At 39.2% G+C, this 22,411-nt stretch overlaps 2 protein-coding genes across 3 annotated transcripts in view; one reads left to right on the plus strand and one right to left on the minus strand.

Annotated features, from left to right (window-relative positions):
* LOC108261255 (NACHT, LRR and PYD domains-containing protein 12) overlaps positions 1–6,611 on the plus strand; it is a 23,260-nt gene extending 16,649 nt beyond the window's left edge. The window contains exon 13 of the mRNA XM_053683894.1: positions 25–6,611. Coding sequence (XP_053539869.1) covers positions 25–37 — 13 coding nt within the window. The 3' untranslated portion in view covers positions 38–6,611. The remainder of the gene's footprint in view (positions 1–24) is intronic.
* Positions 6,612–13,899: 7,288 nt separating this feature from the next.
* LOC128634046 (C-type lectin domain family 6 member A) lies at positions 13,900–21,991 on the minus strand. 2 transcript variants are annotated; one of them, XM_053683902.1, is made up of 8 exons: positions 20,574–21,991; positions 20,399–20,464; positions 20,207–20,296; positions 19,923–20,012; positions 16,950–17,021; positions 16,212–16,336; positions 15,983–16,095; positions 13,900–15,809 (listed from the first exon to the last, which is right to left on the minus strand). In XM_053683902.1, exons 1-8 carry the CDS (start codon positions 20,638–20,640, stop codon positions 15,647–15,649), a joined length of 786 nt encoding a protein of 261 aa, XP_053539877.1. In that variant the 5' UTR covers positions 20,641–21,991; the 3' UTR covers positions 13,900–15,646. The 2 variants fall into 2 exon arrangements, with proteins under 2 accessions (XP_053539877.1, XP_053539876.1); XM_053683901.1 differs by having other exon boundaries at positions 20,207–20,305; positions 20,574–21,990.
* Positions 21,992–22,411: the final 420 nt, after the last annotated feature.

Consider the following 22,411-nt stretch of genomic DNA (forward strand, 5'->3'; position numbering starts at 1 on the left):
TTAATTCAGATATCTGTCTTTTAGATTTGAATATTAGACGACACACATCTGATCACTGAGTAAAACGACCTGTGATCCCTGGACAAAATTTCCTCAATCCCAATGAAAACCTGAGGGATTATTTGGAACAGCAGGTGAAAAACCACACGAACTCCAGCTGGACCCAATCAGTGGAAGACGTAGCTGAAATGGACAGGAACAGTTTCATGGCATTGGTGGGATTCTCACCTGACAGGATTAGCATCTGAGGAGTTTGTGAAGAAGCCCCTGGGAGACTCATTACAAGTCACATTTCTCACTCTGTCCTTTAGTTGGTATTTAATATAGTGTAGATTTTTTGGTTCCAGGATCAGATCTAATCTGTTCTTTATTTTCTCTGATATCTGATCCCCTTTTCTTTGCTAGTATCAGCTGATCATACCCGGTATGGGATCAGTGCCATCTCTATTACTTAAGTATACGCTATTTGCAATATTTTGTGTAATTGTGTCAGTCAAATACAGTACATTTTGAAGAAGTGAATATGTTGTATCTTTGTATTAGACTACAACTTGAGAAGAATACAGTAAACACTCGGAGGTAAAGTTAACTTGTGTTTTAACCAGAGCAAGAGAGAGAAACATATCAATGCGCATGGCTAATCACCAATCAGAAATCAATGCTAAAGGGAGTGATTCCACTTAAAGAAATAGATCCACTCTAAACACTACAGTCTTTAGTACTGCTGGAACAACCCCAGATGGAAAATGATGGAAAGTGGGGAACGGACACAGAGCTTATGTTGAACTTCAGGTTATAAACCACAATAATGCCTCCACCTCCGCCAGATAACCTCGGGAGAGTTAATACTCCAAATCCCGCTGGAGTGATCTGGTTAAATAGGATCATTTTCTTTATGCCAGGTTTCAGTTACGAACAACAAGTCCAGCTTTTTATCTGTAAGAAAATCCGATAAAAGCAGTGCCTTGTTATTCACAGACCACGCTTTGAATAATGCGGCATAAGCCAGGCTCTGAAGCGGCAGTGGTTTAATCTCCACGTGCGGAACCGATATTAAATTACTGTGATCAACACCAGTATGGAACAGTTTGTTGCTCTTACGTCAACCGGTAAAGATGTTAGGAGAGGATGAGACAGCAAAACTGCGTCTCAAATATGGACATACAGTGAGGGAAAGAAGTATTTGATCCCCTGCTGATTTTGTACGTTTGCCACTGACAAAGAAATGATCAGTCTATAATTTTAATGGTTGGTTTATTTGAACAGTGAGAGACAGAATAACAACAAAAAAATCCAGAAAAATGCATGTCAAAAATGTTATAAATTGATTTGCATTTTAATGAGGGAAAAAAGTATTTGACCCCCTTGCAAAACATGACTAGGTACTTGGTGGCAAAACCCTTGTTGGCAATCACAGAGGTCAGACGTTTCTTGTAGTTGGCCACCAGGTTTGCACACATCTCAGGAGGGATTTTGTCCCACTCCTCTTTGCAGATCTTCTCCAAGTCATTAAGGTTTCGAGGCTGACGTTTGGCAACTAGAACCTTCAGCTCCCTCTATGGGATTTTCTGTGAGGATTAAGGTCTGGAGACTGGCTAGGCCATTCCAGGACCTTAATGTGCTTCTTCTTGAGCCACTCCTTTGTTTTCCTTGGCCGTATGTTTTGGGTCATTGTCATGGTGGAATACCCATCCACGACCCATTTTCAATGCCCTGGCTGAGGGAAGGAGGTTCTCACCCAAGATTTGACGGTACATGGCCCCGTCCATTGTCCCTTTGATGCGGTGAAGTTGTCCTGTCCCCTTAGCAGAAAAACACCCCCAAAGCATAATGTTTCCACCTCCATGTTTGACGGTGGGGATGGTGTTCTTGGGGTCATAGGCAGCATTCTTCCTCCTCCAAACACGGCAAGTTGAGTTGATGCCAAAGAGCTCCATTTTGGTCTCATCTGACCACAACACTTTCACCCAGTTGTCCTCTGAATCATTCAGATGTTCATTGGCAAACTTCATCAGGCATGTATATGTGCTTTCTTGAGCAGGGGGACCTTGCGGGTGCTGCAGGATTTCAGTCCTTCACGGCATAGTGTGTTACCAATTGTTTTCTTGGTGACTATGGTCCCAGCTGTCTTGAGATCATTGACAAGATCCTCCCGTGTAGTTCTGGGCTGATTCCTCACTGTTCTCATGATTATTGCAACTCCACGAGGTGAGATCTTGCATGGAGCCCCAGGCCGAGGGAGATTGACAGTTCTTTTGTGTTTCTTCCATTTACGAATATTCGCATCAACTGTTGTCACCTTCTCACCAAGCTGCTTGGCAATGGTCTTGTAGCCCAGTCCAGACTTGTGTAGGTCTACAATCTTGTCCCTGACATCCTTGGAGAGCTCTTTGGTCTTGGCCATGGTGGAGAGTTTGGAATCTGATTGATTGATTGTTTCTGGCTCCCAGGTGTCTTTTATACAGGTAACAAACTGATATTATGAGCACTCCCTTTAAGAGTGTGCTCCTAATCTCAGCTCGTTACCTGTATAAAAGACACCTGGGAGCCAGAAATCTTTCTGATTGAGAGGGGGTCAAATACTTATTTCCTGACCTCTGTGATTGCCAACAAGGGTTTTGCCACCAAGTACCAAGTCATGTTTTGCAAGGGGGTTAAATACTTATTTCCCTCTTTAAAATGCAAATCAATTTATAACATTTTCAACATGCGTTTTTCTGGATTTTCTTGTTGTTATTCTGTCTCTCACTGTTCAAATAAACCTACCATTAAAATTATAGACTGATCATTTCTTTGTCAGTGGGCAAACGTACAAAATCAGCAGGGGATCAAATACTTCTTTCTCTCACTGTATGGTTTAGGACGTAGCACTCCAGCGTCTCAACAGAGTTTGTAAAAGTCTTTGGCTAGACAATAATAGCTCTGTTTTAAATTCAGAAGCTGGCGTGTAGTGTACCTTAAGGCCATGGTCATTAAGTGCACACTCACAGCTGGACCGAGGTGTTGATACTCCGGTGCGTACTATGAGCACAAAGTCGTACAATCCTCATACTCTGCCCGACTGAGGCGTTGATTCCCCGTTGCATGCTGCAGGTTATTCCAGGTGGAACACAGGAGTGAAAACAACCATGGGCATAACCACACATTCTTTGTCGGGTCGGGTCATGTCCCCCCCCAATGTTGAGGAAATACCAATCTGTCCCCCCAATATACAGGAGAAAATATTTTCTATGTCGTCCTTTAATGAACCCTGCCAACGTATCTGTCTTTTCTTCATCTGTTCTATTTATTTATGTCTATTCCTTTTTAATATATTTCCAATTGTACACTTGGTTGCGCCCATACTCAACGCAAGTTCGTTGATATATTTTAGCAGCTCAGTCTGTAAGAAATGAAGACAGCAGCCAAGTGTAGAAAAGTGCAACAGAACATACAAGCTTTTTTCACAGAGTAAGTAACTAGATACCTAAATAGTAGGTAACCTTAGCTTAGTATAGAAGGCATCATACCAGGGCTTGGTTTGTTCTGAAGAGCGTCAATTAACTTTTGATATTTTCACACCCAGGAAGTAGGCTAGGCTAACGTCAGTTCCAGTTTTTGACCATTAATGTTACATTCACTTGCATATCCTCCTGCCGAGTTCATTGTGAACCCTCACGTTGTGACAAACTGTTATAATTGCGAGTGAAAGTGAGGAAAGTTGCACAGAATTTTGTTCATTTACACTACATTTGGGCTAAGGACAACTAAGTGATTTTACAAATATAAGGCTCAGCATAATGCTGAGATGTGCTAGCTTGGCAACGAGAGATAGGGAACTATCGTCTGAGTTGTGGCCATATTGCAGTTATCCATTCAGAACTAGTTATGGCAGTTTGTCTTTAGAATTAAGAAAAGAAAACTCCAGTACCCTTTACATAGCTAACGTTTCAGGTTACCACTATATATTGTTGTACACTTTGTACACTTATTACATAGCAAGCTAAACAGCATGATGACATTAACATAATAAATGACACCAGTTACACAAACAGAATATCCAGTTTATCAAATTAAAATAATCATCTAAGTCAGTCATTGCTCTTCTGGGAAAATAATGGTACCTGGTCACAATGCAGGCAGCACAGCATTGCTTAGAAGCATCCGTGGGGAAATTGTATTTACAACATACAGTATCTCATAAAAGTGAGTACACCCCTCACATTTTTGTAAATATTTGGTTATATCTTTTAATGTGACAACACTGAAGAAATGACACTTTGCTACAATGTAAAGTAGAGAGTGTACAGCTTGTATCACAGTGTAAATTTGCTTTTCCCTCAAAATAACTCAACACACAGCCATTAATGTCTAAACCGCTGGCAACAAAAGTGAGTACACCCCTAAGTGAAAATGTCCAAATTGGGTCCAATTAAACATTTTCCCTCCCTGGTGTCATGTGACTTGTTAGTGTTACAAGGTCTCAGGTGTGAATGGGGAGCAGGTGTGTTAAATTTGGTGTCCTCGCTCTCACACTCCCTCATACTGGTCACTGGAAGTTCAACATGGAACCTCATGGCAAAGAACTTTCTAAGGATCTGAAAAAAAATTCTTGCTCTACATAAAGATGGCCTAGGCTATAAGGCTATGGCCCAGTGTCCATACTATGGTTACGCCCTTGACCACCAGTACAGTACAGTACCATCTAGGAGGTCAGATTTTGACTGCCCCGCATGCCTTAAGGTAGTGGTCACCAAACCTGTTCAATAAAAACAGCATTTTGCTATTTTTGCTAAGACTAACCCTGGGTTTTATATGGCACAATAAGTTATATGTGTAATATAAAGGTATATCATTAATAATATATATGCTATAAAAAAATAAACAAATACTTTATCTATACTGTATCCTAACACTACAATAAACTAGATATCCTGTGTAGTAGAAGATTATACACTTAGTAGAATCTTATACAGTTGCCCAGGTCATGCACTTTTTAGACGGTCTCTTATTGACTCCATTACTATAAAGCGCGGATGACCTGCGTTTCCGAAAAATTGGCTTCCACGGGCTTTAACCTGTGTTCGTAGAAGTAAGCCCAAGTGGTGAGAAAATGTATAGCCTACAGCTAAATAGTGAAATTAAATAATGTACTTATCAGTGTCTCAGGGTTAAACTGAACTCACTAAGGTCTTAAAATGATAGAAAGGAACTGTTGCGTGTGGTTGCTGATTTTTTTTCTGAAGTTCACAGAAAGCAAGTGAGTTTTTGATCAACTACAGGTAGTGAGGTTTGTGACGTGTTTAAAACGTCACCATTATTAAATACGTGGCCAATGAGCTATCTCCCTACCATAGTATATAAGCTTGTTGTTTATGCCTCATGGAGTGTGTCATGGTCAAAAACCAGCCCCTTCCTTTCGTTGCTATGGACTACGGAGGAATGTGTTTTTAAGCTGTTTGATGCTAGTGTTGTCCAGTCATATCATGCGATGTACTTCTTTATTGTGACGTTGGGCTATCGTGTGTGTGTGTGTGTGTGTGTGTGTGTGTGTGTGCATGTGCGCTGCTCACTCTCAGTGCGGTGTGCCATCAGGGCTTCCCCCTGTGCAGCATGGCAGTTTAAGTAGCCCAGGTCGGAGCACCAGATGTTGCTGTTGTAGCTATTAAAGAAGCTATCATATGATTTCTGTAAGTGCCATCATGAGTATTATGTCATCGGGTCACTGTAGGTAAATTGTTATTTTTTTTAATAAGAGCTAAATGATCTACTATGCTTCCCAAATTGACATTTTAACATGTTTGTTGTTCTTAGGGTGCTTTTTTTTTGCATGTGTCTAATGCCCACGTTGGTGGGAAGGTTCCTCCCCTTTTTTTTGCCGTATTGGTATTAATTTTTGTTCCTTTGCTTTATTTTTTGTGGGCACAGCTTTGTGCTGGTTATTGTCACTAGCTCAGTTTTCTTGAGTACGACTGTGTTGTAACAGTCTTTATCAATCGTGCTGATACCACCATGTAGTGAGTTTGGTCAGCTGTTGCTGTCCTTCTTGCCTGCCCTTCATACAGGAAGTCTCAGTCGTCCTATGATGATTATTGTTAATTCCTTCTTGTATTTTTTTAATTCGACCAATGACTGTTGATTGTGTTGGTTTCTGGTTTTAAATCATTCTTGGCCAGTTTTTTTTTATTTTTTTTTAGCTTTAGTAAAAAATATTTTTGTATGGAAACCCATGCCTCTTGCCTTTTCTAAGTGGATTATAGTTGTGTGCCTTTGTTTGGGTTGTTTTCCCCGCTTCCTCAGGCTGACGTAGTCATTACAAGCGAGTCACTTGCTACATACATTTCAATGCAGCATTCACGTGGCAGTGGAGGGTGTGGTCAAGCTGTGACGGAGTTGTGGACTGGGGTTCTACAAGTCATTTCACTCCGTCAGCACTGTGTATCATTTATCATTCATCTTTATTAAGTGCTTTATCCTGGTCAGGGTCACGGTGGACCTGGAGACTATTCCTGGAAAACTTTTGAACAATTGTATAATTCACAATAAACTTATCAATGCCCTCTTCGGTCCCAATGGACCTGTACACAGTCTTCCCATAAGCGGCAAGGAATTCCCAGGGATCTATGAGCCTACAGTATGACAGCTCCCACCACTCACATGCTCCCTCCAGACAGGGCATGAAATACAAGCACATGGCATTGTGGAGTGTAAATTATGAGGCACCAGTAAGAAGGGTGACGTCATACATGTCAAACATTGAGTTGTACAAATATACAGCCACTGCAAGGTGCTAAAGTAAACGGGAAGCCCGTGAAACCACTTACCCTTGGTCTTGTGGCCCTCATCAGTGTTGCTGTAACATTAGCATACTGCTCACTTAATATTTCATATGAGACCACTTTACTGTGATCTGTTGAGCAAGAATACACAGGGTTAAATGCAGACGTACATAAAAACTACATTTATAATAATGTATGTATAATTCCTGTATAATAAAATTCTTGTATATAAAATGTATAATAATTCTTCCATTCCTCTCAAACTCTTCCAGGTGGTACGTAGAATGTTGCTGTGACTTTGTCATTTTGCTCATTTCAAGTATTTAGATATAGAATAAAAGAAATCTGCCATTGAAATAATAATCCTTATGTTTGTTTTATAAAACTCTTATTATGGGACACATTACACTAATTTTCCTCTCTAAAATGTCTGCATTTTAGATCTTAAAGCTGTGATTAGAAAAGAAAAGAAAAGAAAAAACCCTGTCCTTCTGTTATGTACTCCAATATTTATACAGGACATCTGGAGACAATCAGTAGAATGATCAGTCAAAGATGTATCTGTGGATTTTGTGTCCTGCGGATTCACATAAACGTCATCCTCTGTTTCTGGTTATGAGCAGTGAAAACCCCTTGTCATTTTCAGTGCTTGTTCATGTAAACTATATCAAATTTACTCCATCAAAAATATATTCAAATATATAAACATTACAGATGTCTGCCTGTTGGAGAATTACATTTTTAACTACTATGTATTTTGAGGTCAGAAATGCCATCTTTAATTTAATTTTTCATTTTCTAACCTCACTACTGCTTCTAATGAGAGTTGTACCCTGCATTCACACCAGCAAGCACAAGTCACTCATATCACATGTTTAACACTTGTTGGTGTGTAGCTTCCGCTACTGTTGTCACTTATATGTGTGTGCAATATCCAGCTTCCTTTCTTTAGTTGCAGTGAGAAATGGCAGGAGTAGAAATGTATGTCCCACAGTTAAGTAGCTAAATAATGCACAAGTTAACACACGTTAAATAACTGCTGAGATAAGTGAAAATGAAAAGTCACTAGAGTCTGGAGATTAGCAGTATAATGAGTAAACAAATGTTTGAGTCTGGTGCAGACTTTAATGCTGTGGTGTTTCTCAGTTTTAGTTTGAGCTAATGCAGTAAGACTTGAAAGTATTGACATTAGCAACAAACAAAAATTAACAAAACTCTATATTAACAAGTAATATATATATAATTTTTTATTTTTTTTTAAAGTAGCAAATAAGTGTATCATAACTGACAAGCTTCGTAAGTCATAGTCTACTAATAACTTCACTGAAAATATGAAACGGTGTGGGGAAAGCTAATACACTGTGCATTTGTTGTGCATCTCTCACTGCAATGACTGCTGCAACAACCTCGACTGACTGAACAAGCATGGCAGGCAAAGAATCCATTTCAAACTGTAGTGTCAGATACCTGGCAGAGGGGAAAACTTTAAACTGACCCTGGATCAGGGTCAGTAAAACAGCTAAATTTAATGTTAGCTGTTTTACAATATCAAATGTTCAGACTCATCAAGCTAAAATTATCCTACTTTCTCAAAAACACAAATATTTTCAGGCACAAATGCAAATAAGAAGCATTTCACTTTTCACAGATACACTTTTTTATCTTTTTACAAGACGCATCATATGGTACCACGTGCATCCCCCAGAGCAGCACAGTTCTCTCCAGAAGGGTCCTCTATTTTCCAATTTTCAGGAAAATTTGGGTTTTTTCTTTGGGTTGGGTTGTTGCTATACCAGAACCTTCACGGATACCAAAGACTGCGTTAATTAACTCAGTTAATATTTTACAGGAAAATTAAATGGGTTTGTACACCAGAAGTGTTCTAGTTATCAGGTTCATTTTGTCCCTCTGGAGCGTTATACCAGAACATAGTGTACTTTACACAATGCATGATTTGATACTTGAGTTGAATAACAATAATAATGTGTTCCATTTATATATCACCTTCCTAACATAACAAGATCACTGTACAATTAAAATAAACTATAAAGAATCAATTGATTAATTCACTTAATCCTAATTCTATCTATCTATCTATCTATCTATCTATCTATCGAAGCCTGTTTTTATAGTATTAAAAAAATACAACCTTTCATACAGTATAAACCCACTCTCCCCACCATAAACACTGCTAAAGCCACTGCTAAGGGGGGGCTTACCATTACATGCAGAGAGACGTTCATGAACTTCCTGATACTTCATCTTCAGCATTTCATACAGTTGTTCTGTCTCTAAGAAAAGAGTTTTTGATCCAAAAGTGTTTTTTAATGATTGGAGTAAACCAGAGAAAAAGACTAGTCTTACCATTGCAGGTAGAGACGAGCTCCTGATGCTTCACCTTCTGCATTTCATACATTCTCTCTTTTTCTAATAAACAAGAGAAGAGTTTATTTTTTCAAGATTTAATCTCCTTCCTGCTTACTTAAAGCTAATGTGTTAATGCAAAAAAGTTCTATTAAGCTTTTGATGAATCACCTGAAATCAAGATTTTAACTCATTAACCACAATAAAAAAAAAACAGCATAAAGAGTGTATCGAACAAAAAATTAATAACAGACAACAAATGCAATATTATATTAGATTAACAGTCAACTTGAATGTGATCATTTAATATATCATATATGGTGTTTGTAGTAAAAAACTAAAACATGATCATTTTACAAATCAGTTATCTAATGTCTACATGGCAACATTTTTCACTGTTGATCTGCTGCTTAAAATGTTTGAACATGTCTGAGTGCTGACTGTCACGAGTCGTGGTTGAGCCAGAAGCAGGTGCAGATAATGACTTTTATTGAAGCAACGAACTGAGAAACAGACACTGAGACAACTTGTCTAAACACTGTGGCATGAAACCAAACACTGAGACATAAACAACATGAATCTAAGACTACTTGGCATAATACTGTGGTAGCACTAAACATAAACTAACAAGCTCAAGAAACATGGAACACAATGGTCTAAGACAACGAAAGACAAGCTAATGGTGCAGACAAGGACTATATATACACATGAGTGCTCATTAACCAAAACATGAATCAGGTGCAGGTGGTCATGTGACAACTAGAGCAGTCCAGTGGCTGATGGGAAGTGGAGTCCAGAGTTTCCCGATACGTGACACTGACCAGCATAGGAGAAAAAAAGGGGGTTTGCAGGGGCATCAGTTTGAAATGATGTGATGGTTGTGGGACGCTGTGTAAAATGTAAATAAAAACAGAATGCAATGATTTCATAAACCCATAGAACATATAAAACATATGAAATGTTTAAAATGAGGAAATGTACCTGTCATGTATCAAGGAGGGAACTCTGGACTTCATTTCCCAGCAGCCTCTGCACCATACTACATCATGGTCACATGGCCACCTGCACCTGTATCACATTTCTGTTTAACAAGCACTCCTATATATAGCCACTGTTTTCAGTGCTTCTTAGTCTTACTTATTGTCTAACTATACCTTTGTCTTTGCCACAGTGTTTTGTTTCCTAGTTGTAGACTCTTTTGTATTTTGTTTGTTTATTAAATGTTTGATGATCTGAGCTTGCTTCCGAAATCACTTTGTAACGTGACAGTACCATTTTAAGAAAAAAAACAAGGTAATTTTTAAAAAAGTTGAGACAGGGCAACAAAAGGCTGGAAAAGTAAGTTACTAAAAAAGAAAATCGGCAACAGGTCTGTAATGTAAATGGGTATAAAAAAGAGTATCTTAGAGTGTCTTTCAGAAGTAAAGATGGGCAGAGGTTCACAAATCTGCGATAAACTGCGTCTACAATTTGTGGAACAATTTCAGAAAAATGTTCCTGAACATAAACTTGCGAAGACTATGAGTATCTCATTATCTACAGTACATAATATCAAAAGATTCAGAGAATCTGGAGAAATCTCTGTGTGCAAGGGACAAGGGTGAAAATCAATACTGAATGCCCATGATCTTTGGGCCCTCGGGCGGCACTGCGTTAAAAACAGTTTGCCGTGCCATCCAAAAATGCTGGTAAAAGCTCTATCATGCAAAGAAGACGCCATATATGAACATGATCCAAAAATGACGCCGTCTTCTCTAGGCCAAAGTGCATTAAAAATGGACTGAGTCAAAGTGGAAATCTGTTCTGTTGTCAGACGAATCGAAATTTGAAATTCTTTTTGGAAACCATGGACGCTGCATCCTCTAAACTGAAGAGGTGAGGGACCATCCTGCTTTTTATCAGCGCTTAATTGTGAGACAAGAATCTATGAGCTGATGCCCCTCAGGGGCCAAACCCACAGTTTCCATAGTTCCGGCTGAGGGTGATAAATTAGCCCTCTGGCTTGAGACAGTAGATCCCTGCGGATGGGAATCTCCCAAGGAGTGCCATCTAGCAGAGATATTATCTCCGAGAACCATATTTGAGCTGGCCAATAAGGTGCTACTAGCAGCAGACGTAGACTGTCTTGGCGAACTCTTGCTAGAACAAGCGTACAGATTTGACCTCAGCCACATGTGCACCATGGCGTCCAGCCCTAATTGTGTGGGAGGAGTGACAGCAAACCACAGCGGGCAGTGTGTTGTCTACTCGGAGGTGAACACATGCAGTCCCGCTTGGCCAAACCTCCACCATATGGACCCCTGCCTCAACAGGATGTCTGCCCCCACATTCCAGTTGCCCAGAATGTACATTGCACTCACTGCCAAAACTTTCCCTCTGCCCTGAGAAAAATTAGTTGTGCCTGTCTGAACAGGAGGCGCGAACATAATCCTCCCTGGGTTTTGATATATGAGACCCACACTGTGTTATCTAAACACATGGTGACCTCTCAAATGAGGAAGAAAGAATTTCAGTGCTAGAAATATGGCCCATATTTCTAGGAAATTTACATGCCACTCCAGATGAGGGCCGCTCCAGAGACCATGAGCTGGACAGCCATCTAAGACCGCGCCCCAGCCCATGAGGGAGGTGTCTGTCATTACCTTCTTGTGATGAGGAGACACCCCTAGACTGTGACCCAAGGCTAGAAACTGGGGACACTTTCAAATTCTCAGAGCATGTAGGCATCGCCACGTGACACAGATTACTCTCAGATGTTTCGTCCTTGGACGAAACCCCCAACTTCTCAGCCACCACTGAAACGATCTCCTGTGCAATAGGTCCAATGGTATGACGTTGGCTGCTGCTGCCATACGCCTTAACAGTTTCTCGTAAAGACTGGAGGGGATGCGGAGATCCAGCTTTATCTTGCTCAATGTTGATAGGACTGACCCTACGCATGTTGGGGATAGAAATGCACTCATCGTAGTAGAATCCTTATAACCCCTAGAAAAGTTGTCCACTGCACTGGAGAAAGCATACTTTTCTTGAGGTTCAACCTGAACCCCAAGCTCTTCATGTGGGCGAGAACAACATCTCGATGTTGAACCGCCAGTTCCTGGGTTGGTGCTAGAATTAAAAAGTCATCCAGGTAGTTTAGTACATGGATGCCTTGGAGTCACAATGGAGCCAGAATGACAACCATGCACTTTTTGAAGGTGCGAGGGGATAAAGCTAGCCCAAAGGGAAGAACCCAATATTGGTACACGTTGCCTCCAAACGTAAACCACAGGAACTTCCTGTGACTGGGCTATATTTCTATGTGGAAATATGCGCCTTTTAGTCCTCAAACTGAATCTGTGGAACGATAAGTTTGGGCGTCAGCATCTTGAACCTGTATGTCCAAAGAGTACAGTTCAGATGATGCAGATCTAAAATTGGCTGCATACTCTTCTATTTTGGGGGGACCAGGAAATAATGCCTGTAAAAACCTCCTTCCCTCAGGGAATGGGGTACATGATCTATGGCCCCTTTGTCCAAGAGGGATCTTACTTCCTGCGCTAACGTCAGGCTCTGGTCTGTGCTGACTACTGTTGTGTGCACACCTCTGAACCAGGCGGGTCGATCTCTAAACTGGACCCGGCAAACCTTTTCTACGGTAGACAGAACCCATGGAGACACATTTGTCAGTAGTTTCCATGTTGCCAGATGGTCTTTTAGTGACATTAACTATTCCACATTCTATTGGAGGGAAAGCATCAGATTTTCATTGATTTTTGTTAACCTAATTTTCCCCTGATACGTTCCTCCACAGCCCCTCAGGACCGCTCCTCTTTGTCTGCTTGGCCTTTATGACCATTCTCAGATCACGCCTAGTAGCAGGCCACGACTGTGGCCGCCCGGTTCCCCTGGCTGTCTGAGGGGGTTGGCGGGCTGCCATACTCGCCTTGTGTGTCTTCCCCACACTAGTGCTGGCCCGGGATCCACTCGTGGATGCCCGGGTGAACTCGACACAACAGGGAAGGAACTGGTTGAATGACGCCATATGTTGAGCTCACTCAGCATGTCTGCTTGGTAGGCCTGCAACACTTTCATTGTCTGCAGTGACCCACAAGCAAGACTACTATTGCATAGGCCTTGTTCACCAATGCCATGGAGGCCTTACATGGTGGCTTGGATGGTAAAGCCGGTCCTCCATATTACCTGCCGTCAATCAAGAGAGGTAGCTTGCAAGCACCTCCTCCACCATCAGCATAGCTAAATAGCCATGCTGTTTATTCCCCACAATGGCTGAATAATCCAATATTGTGGGGTTATAAATACGGCTTATGCATGGTTTTCCCCCAGAAGCCTGATATTTTGTCATGCACTTCTGCAAGAAAGGGGAGTTTTCTGCAGTGTAAGGGATTTACTTTCATTGGGGAGAAAAAAGCTCATCCATCCTTAGTAATCGCTTCAAGCAGCTCTTTATATGCTGCTCTCAGTTCTTAGCACATCCTTCTGGCTCCTTAGAGTCAGAGAGGAATTATTACTATTTGTGTGTGTGTGTGTGTGTGTGTGTGTGTGTGTGTGTGTGTTGTGTGTGTGTGTGTGTGTTGGGTTTTTTTTTTGGCTTTCAATAGCGGAAGGAGGAGTCTCAATGCAAGCTCCAAAATCCAGTAGAGAGCCGGACCCGGAAGACAGAGCAAGAGATAGATCAGCATTGGTCTCTGGCTCCTCTTCGGATCCATAAGAGATCCCCCGGACCTGAGATGGCTAGCTGCCTCGGCAGTGGCCGGTCCAGATCTGCGAGGCTCTGAAACCCAACTTGCTTCGCCTTCCGAGAAGAGAGCGAGTCATGAGCAGAGCTGCCTAATGTAGGCATTACAATGCACAGTCAGACCTCTCGAGGGCTAACGTCGCATGCTCCAACCCAAGACACTTCACACAGAAAGTGTGCACTATTCCCCGTGATGAGCAAGGCGTAACACACTTCCTGAATTCTCTTACTCATATTTTTCTCTCTCACTCATTCCTTTTTTTCCTTCTCTTTTTTTTAAAGTCCAGAGATTTTGAGAAAAGATAGAGAGGAAATTAAGCATCTTTTTGTTTCTTTACACAAACAACTGACGTGCATTCTCGCTGAAGAAAATAAGGCTGACGGCATGGTTCACAGGTGCCATATATATATCACACGATGCACTTAAATGCCACGTCACCTGATCACTGAAGGCCTTTAAATAGGCATGATTTTACACAAGCTTCAGATGCCAGTTGCGTTCGAGGGCACTCCCATAGTGTTACGCTATCACAGCGTGGAGTTCCCTTTACCTGCTGTCTTTATATAGTGTTTATGCCTGATTGCTGAGTTGACAATTAATCGCCCAAGTGTCTGTACACCTGTTGGCTGTGTTTGATCAGTTGGTTAGTAGGTGCGGTATATTGGAAAGCAGTGCCTTGAAATGGCAAAGAAGTGACATTGTGTTAGATTTCTGTGTCTAATGTAGAGAAGTGTGTTTAGTGTTTTGCAAAAAGTGTGAGGCTGTGTGCTTATAGTTGTGCAGATCTGGGCTGAGGTTTTGCTTCTTATTTTTAATTTGAGTGTGTAAGCAATCGTAAAAAACTGTAATCTGCAGTCTGTGTGACATGATACTAGAGAAAGGGGAAGCACAAGTAAGAGGTTTCAATTTCCAGATGTGTCTGATTTCTCTAAAGATAAGCTGAAGACTCTTATTATTTAACAGGTAATTTAAACAGTAAACTGTAACAGTTTCTTGCTGGATCATCTGTGATTGGCAATCTCCATCAAGTGACAGTAAACCAAAGATAACCCACTATTGCTGTACTGGAAGTAAAACACTGCCATAATGCAAACCATCATTTATAATAAATAACACACATTATATTTTTAAGCCATGTAATTTTTTTTTATTAATTCTAACATTTTCTTTAATGGTTATTCAAAGCAACTTCACATTACATCCAGTTTTACCTAACATAAAATGCACACTACTCAATCATCAGTAAATATACACAGCATTAGTCCTTACAGATGAATGACAAATGAAAGGAGAACCTGTTGCTCTGTTATGCTAAACTGGAGGAATATCATTTGGAAGACCGGTGTTCATCCGTTCAGTACAGTTTAGAAGACTTATAGAATTTATGGCGAGGTTCACTGAAGCTCTTCTTGTGAATCATGTTTTCCTTTAATTTGTCACCGGCTGTATATTTATTTAATACAAAATTACAGTAAAAGAAATGAAGAACTAATGAAGATTTTCAGGATTCAAAGTCATTTTAAAATGTCCAGTAGCAGTAATTCAAGGTGACTGAGATATAATTACCTCTAACTTTCACACTACTCAGAACTGAAGAGGAACTACTAAACTAAGATTCATGATCGTCAAACTTGTCAAATGTTAAAATTTCTACAAGGCAGCAGGAGAAAAGCCACATACATGATCTCATACCATCTTCTAATGGTCTAGAGGTTTGAACAATCTTAGATAATCACATAAAAATGCAAAAAAAAAAAAAAAAAGTGAAAATATTTTAATTTTTTTTTACTTTTCACAGATGAATCGTTTCTGCTTACGGCAAGAAGCATCAAACCATTTATTTATGTCACCAATCTCATGCCCCAGCGCAGCACAGTCCTCTCCAGAAGGGTCCTCATTTTGCCAGTTATCAGGTTCATTTGGTCCCTCTGGAGTGCTAAACCAGAACCTTCATAGATAAAAAAAAAAAAGAGAGAGAGAGAGAGACTGCAATCAATTTGCTGTACAATTTATTTATATTATACAGACATCTGTATAATATCTAGGCATGCTAGAGCATTGCAGATCTTTAAAAGGAACTGTAAAATGAGTTTAGAGCGTGTGAGTGAACACGGTTCTTACTTTACATCCGTCTCCTTTAAGGGCTGGTTGTTCACCCACATCCACTTTCCCTCAGTCTCCAAGTCATTCAGGCCAATCCAGTGTGTTTCTCCAATTTGTGAAGATACAAAATTCTAATGTAGAAAATAACAGGACACATAGCTTATACCTGTAACCAACACAAGTGAATCAGAGACCAATAATGAACTTTCATCTGAAAAACTGGAAAGAAAAGAGCCACCACACTCACCTGTTCAGTTTGGCTGGTTATAATCACCAGGTGACCTCCTTTCCCCACACAGTTATCTCGACTCCGTATCCAGTTCAGTTTCTCAGTGGAGAAGTAGTAACACTTTAAACCAAGTGACTTCCATCCTTCCACACAAAGTTTACAGTTTTGATTAGCTTTTTTCAAGAACAGTTGAAAACAAAAAAAAAAAAAAATGAAATGAAACTTTGGAGAATTGTGCATATATATTGTACACATTGCAAAGCTTTTTACCATGCCAATGAAGCTACTTGAATCTCCAAAAGATCTGACAATTACAGGAACCATCCTGTTTCTCTGAAAAGTATGTTACTGCCGTACACAGCATTTCCTAGATTTTTTACTTATAACATACTGTACTTTATACAATGCATGATTTGATATTTGAGTTTAATAACAATAATAATGTGTTCCATTTATATATCACCTTCCTAACATAACAAGATCACTGTACAATTAAAAAACTATAAAGATTCAATTGATTCATTCAATTAATCCTAATTCTATCTATCTATCTATCTATCTATCTATCTATCTATCTATCTATCTATCTATCTATCTATCCATCTAAGCCTGTTTTTATAGTATTAAAAAATACAAGTATAGCTACACCTATCATACATTATAAAGCCACTCTCCCCACCATAACCACTGCAAAGGCCACAATAAGATGTCTTGTGTGAGGAGTTTCCGGTGATGAGAGTACTGGGGGGGGCTTACCATTACATGCAAAGAGACGTTCATGAACTTCCTGATACTTCATCTTCAGCATTTCATACAGTTGTTCTGTCTCTATACAAAAGAAAAGAGTTTCTGATTTTTTCAAAATCAAAAGAGTTTATTTTTTCAAGATTTCATTTCCTTTCTGCTTACTTAAAACTAATGTGTTAATGTTGAAAGGTTCTATTAAGCTTTTAATGAATCACCTGAAATCAAGTCTGATTTTAACTCATTAACCACAATAAAAAAAAAAAAACAGCATAAAGAGTGTACCGAATAAAAAATTAATATAACAGACAACAAACGCAATATTTATATAAAAAAAAAGTATTAGTAAAAAACAAAAACATGATCTTTTTACAAATCGGTAATCTAATGTCTACATGGCAACATTTTTCACTGTTGATCTGCTGCTTAAAATGTTTGAACATGTCTGAGTGCTGACTGGCATAGGAGAGAAAAAAAAGGTGTTGGCAGGGGCATCAGTTTGAAAAGATGTGATGGTTGGGGTCTTGGCCACTGTTAGGCCTCTGGTGTAGTTTGTTGTGCTCAAACCACATGAAGTCAATTTAAAAAAAAAAAAAAAACAAAAAAAAAAAACAAGTAATTTCACAAATGCCAGACACAACTTTGATATGACATTCAAGGCAAATGGAGTATGACATATGGTTTAGCTTGCCATGAACAGCAACTGAAATCTGATGAGCTGGTGGTGGCCATGCTGGTTGATTGGTCCAACTGTTGTTTTAGATGTAGAGAATAATGTTGTAAAAAGCAAACCAAAATCCAACTTCCTTTGTTTAGCCACTGTGTGGTTATCAGCATTTTCAAATACAGCAAATGATTTTCATGAAATCTGGGAGATTAGATGCCTAAGAATGCCCTGTCTACTTTGTCCACCGAGTTTCATAAAAATCTGAGATCGTGTTCATGTCTATCCAGGTGACACCATAAATTATATTAGACTGTGCAAAAGTCATAGACACATGCAAGGAAACGTTGTAGAGCAATGATACCTTCAAAAAATAATTAAATTAAATGTTTCTACATTAATATAAATATTATAAAGAACAGTAAACATAATAAATTAAACAAACTCAATATTTGGTGTGACGACCCTTTGCTTTAAAAAAAAAAAAAACTAGTCTTAGGTACAGTTTGTGCCATTTTTTTAAAAGAAATGAGTTGTAAGTTTTACCGAGCTTGTTGTAGAACCAGCCACGGTTCTTCTGGAGACTTCAACTGTTGCACTCGCTTCTTATTTTTGCAGCAAAAGACAGCAGCCTTCATAATGTTTTTTTGTCTGAAAGTGGTCTCTTACATAATACGCTGCTTTCTTTACTGACATACAAACGTTTTTCTGTAACATTTAATTTTGTGCTGGAAATCTAATGTTTTGAAACCTTCAACCCCAATTCCAAAAAACTTGGGACACTTTTCAGAAAAAAATGAGGTAATTTTGAATTTGATGGTTGCGACACGTGTCAAAAAAGTTGGGAGGGGGCAACAAAAGGCTGGAAAAGTAATTGTTACTAAAAAGAAACAGCTGGAGGTTAATTTTCAACAGGTCAGTAACGTGATTGGGTACGAAAAGAGTATCATAGAGAGGCAGAGTCTTTCAGAAGTAAAGATGGGCAGAGGTTCACCAATCTGTGAAAAACTGCATCTACAAAAGACTGAATATATCATCAAAAATATCTCATTAAAAACAGGCATGATTCTGTAATGGAAATCACTGCATGGGCTCAGAAACACTTCCAGGAACTCATTGTCTGTGAACACAGTTCACCGTGCCATCCACAAATTCTGGTTAAAACTCTATCATGCAAAGAAGAAGCCATATGTGAACATGATCCAGAAACGCTGCCGTCTTCTCTGGGCCAAAGCTCATTAAAATGGACTGAGGCAAACTGGAAAACTGTTCTGTGGTCAGAAGAATCGAAATGTGAAATTCTTTTTGGAAACCATGGACGCTGCATCCTCTAAACTAAAGAGGACTAAAGAGGAGAGGGACTATCCAGCTTTTTATCAGCGCTCAGTTCAAAAGCCTGCGTCTCTGATGGTAAGGGGGTGCATTAGTGCCTATGGAAAGGGGCAGCTTGAACATTTGGAAAGGCGACATCAATGCTGAAAGGTATATACAGGTTTAAGAGCAACATATTCTTCCATCCAGATTCCATCCCATCTTTGCTTCTGAGAGACTCCACCTCTCTATGATACTCTTTTTATACCCAATCATGTTACTGACCTGTTGCCAATTAACCTAATTAATTGCAAAATCTTCCTCGAGCTCTTTCTTTTTAGTAATACTAAACACTAAACACTTTTCCAGCCTTCTGTTGCCTCCGTCCCAATTTTTTGAGATGGTTTGCGGCCATCAAATTCAAAATTACCTTATTTTTCCCTTAAAGTGGTACATTTCCTCAGTTTAAACATTTGATATGTTTTCTATGTTCTATTGTGAATAACATGGGTTTATTAAATTTGCAAATCATTGCATTCTGTTTTGTTTACATTTTACACAGCACCCCAACTTTTTTAGGGTTGTTAATAGTTTTTTTCTGTTTTTGAAGTGCTTTGGGAAATGTTTTTTGTAGCTAACTGAGGTGATAAGCCGATAGAATGTGTAATCCATAAATGTTTCCCTTTGTACTGAGAATACTGAAAACTATTAAGGTCATCATGCTATTACGTCGCTGTACCAGTGTGATCCATTATATAGGCCTACTTATCAGCATTGATTATCGTCGGCTATGTGAGATATTGGAAGCACTTTTACATGTCTGTAAGTTCGAGGACCGGGACCTTTCGCGTACCTCCCGACCTACTGGATCACTACCCTCTTATTGTTCTAGGACCTGAAGAGTTACGAATTAAGCACTGCATGTAAACTAATGCCTCTGGCCAGTGGTGTTAGTCCCACATATAGAACAAGCTGCTGAAGCAGACAGGAAAACCTCAGAAGCCTCTTACCATTGGCTTTGTCTTCTAGCACCATCAGTGTGGCTGTGGCATTCTTATACTTCTCACTTAGTTTCTCACTGGAAACAACTTTTCTGTGATCTGTTAAACAAGAACACCAGAGCTAAAGTAATACATAGATGAATAAAAGGTGCATAGGCATCCTATGTAATTATAGGTTTTTAGTCTAAATGGGTGGTGCAGCGAATTCTTCTCACTTAACGATCAAATTAGACAATTTATTGGGATTTGTTGAAATGAGAAGGACAAAGATTAAGATGACAAGCAATACTCACACAAGATCCCTATAGCACAGAGTGACGTTAAAGCACCAAGCATTAGGAGAAGACCAAGAACAAGTATAATGATCTTGTAGTCAAATCTGACTGATGAAGCTATATGATAAACACATTTGTTATCCATTCATGAAACATATTTTAGCTAAGTCAAACTGAGATAATCGGTATAATGATCAAGCAAACACATACCGGTGCATTGTTTGGGCTTTGGACGCCATTGCTGCGTATTCTCGTAATCATCCTCTGTTTCTTCGTCTGATAAGTGAAAACCTCTTATTTACAATGCTACCATATATCAAATTTCAACCATAACAAATTTAAATATTTACATATATTTAAACATATCAACATATATGATATCTACCTGTTGGAGAATTACGGTTTTCACTGTTATTCCTTTTGGAGAAGTCACAATTTTCATAAGTGTCCATTTCCTTACCTCACTACTACTTTTCATTAGAGTCTTAACCTGTGTTCATAGTAGTAACCCCAAGTGGTGAGAAAATATATAGCCAACAGCTAAAAAGTTAAATTAAATAATGCACTTATCAGTGTCTCAGAGTTAAACTGAACTCACTAAGGTCTGAAAATGATAGAAAGGAACTGTTGCATGTGCCCTGCTGATATTTAAGTTCACAGAAAGGAAGTGGGCTTTTTATATTTCAATGCAGCATTCACGTGACAGTGGAGGGTGTGATCAATTGTCAGATGTGACTGAGATGTGGACTGGGGTTCTACAATTCATTTCACTCCCTCAGCACTGTGTATCATTCATCATTCATATCTAGTAAGTGCTTTATCCTGATCAGGGTCACAGTGGATCCGGAGCCTATTCCAAGAAAACTTTCAAACAAAATACTGTATAATTGTATACCCTAATAAAGAACATCATATTTATAAGAAATGAAGTCAATGTTCAAAATGTAATTTTTTATTAGGCAAAGTATATGTTTTGACAGTTAAGTTCTTTCATCAAGGGAAAACTAAAACAGTTCCTGGTTTTGCTAGATCTATTTCTGTTGTGGTTTATAACCCAGTATTGCTGCATTGGAAGTGAAATACGGGCATAATGCAAATCAATGTCTACAACAAACAACATTTCATTATTCTTGTGTTCCTTTATGGTATTTAAAGCAACATAACATTGCATCCAATTTTCGCTAATATAAAATGCACACACCTCTGTCATATATCAAGGAGGTAACTCTGGATTTCATTTCCCAGCAGCCACTGCACCATATTACTGTCACATGATCACCTGCACCTGTATCACGTTTTTGTTTAACGAGCACTCATATGTATATATATAGTCACTATTTGCACTGCTTCTTTGTCTCACGTAATTGTCGATCCATGCTTTTGTCCACGCCTCGATGTTTAGTTTTGCCACAGTATTTTGCCTCATGTTACTGTGTCTTTGTTTTTTGTCTGTTTGTTCATTAAATGTTTGAAATCTGTGATTGCTTCCGCATCTACCTTTAGATAGGTGATAAATTATAGGAAGTCCCTGTTGCTCCATTATGCTCTGGGAGTATTCCACCCAAGAGAATAACTTTTGAAAGAGCGGTGTTTATCCTTATGCTGTGAGGTAAGGTCAACTAGCATGGCAGTGTGCAGCAGTGCTCAGCCAACAATAGAAGATTGTTTGGTTCAGTTGTGGTCAGCAATGTGATGTTCTTCTGTGTGTTTCATAGCTGTGGTAAATGATAAATATATAAATACGAATGACATCAATGACTCATCTTTGTAAGGTAACACCCCAGGGCGGCTGAGAAAAGCTTTCCTGAGCCAACCCAACCATGTTTTGAAGGCAGAAATTAAATTAGTTGAGGCAACACTGCTCTGTGAAACAGAGGTGCTTTAGAGTGACCTAGTGTGAGTCCAGAAGGAGGGGGCTGAGAAATGTTTGGGTAGTCACAACTGGATACATAAGAGATGAGAACAACTGGAGTAAGGAACTTGATCAGGTAAAAAAAAAAAAAAAAAAAATGTAATAGCTGGAAATGTAGTTTAATCTGTATTTTGGAAAAGTCAATGGTACGGGACTAACCCTGAAGCAAACACACCATAAAAATCCCAATCCTTAATTTATACAATTATTGATTGCTGTTGAAATATTCAAAATATTTACTGCATGATTTCTATTTTATCCTCCCTGTTCATGTGACTTGGATAAATAGATATGTATAACCTCAAACATAG

This window comes from Ictalurus punctatus, chromosome 12 (assembly GCF_001660625.3).
Source record: "Ictalurus punctatus breed USDA103 chromosome 12, Coco_2.0, whole genome shotgun sequence".
NCBI classification, from domain to species: domain Eukaryota; kingdom Metazoa; phylum Chordata; class Actinopteri; order Siluriformes; family Ictaluridae; genus Ictalurus; species Ictalurus punctatus.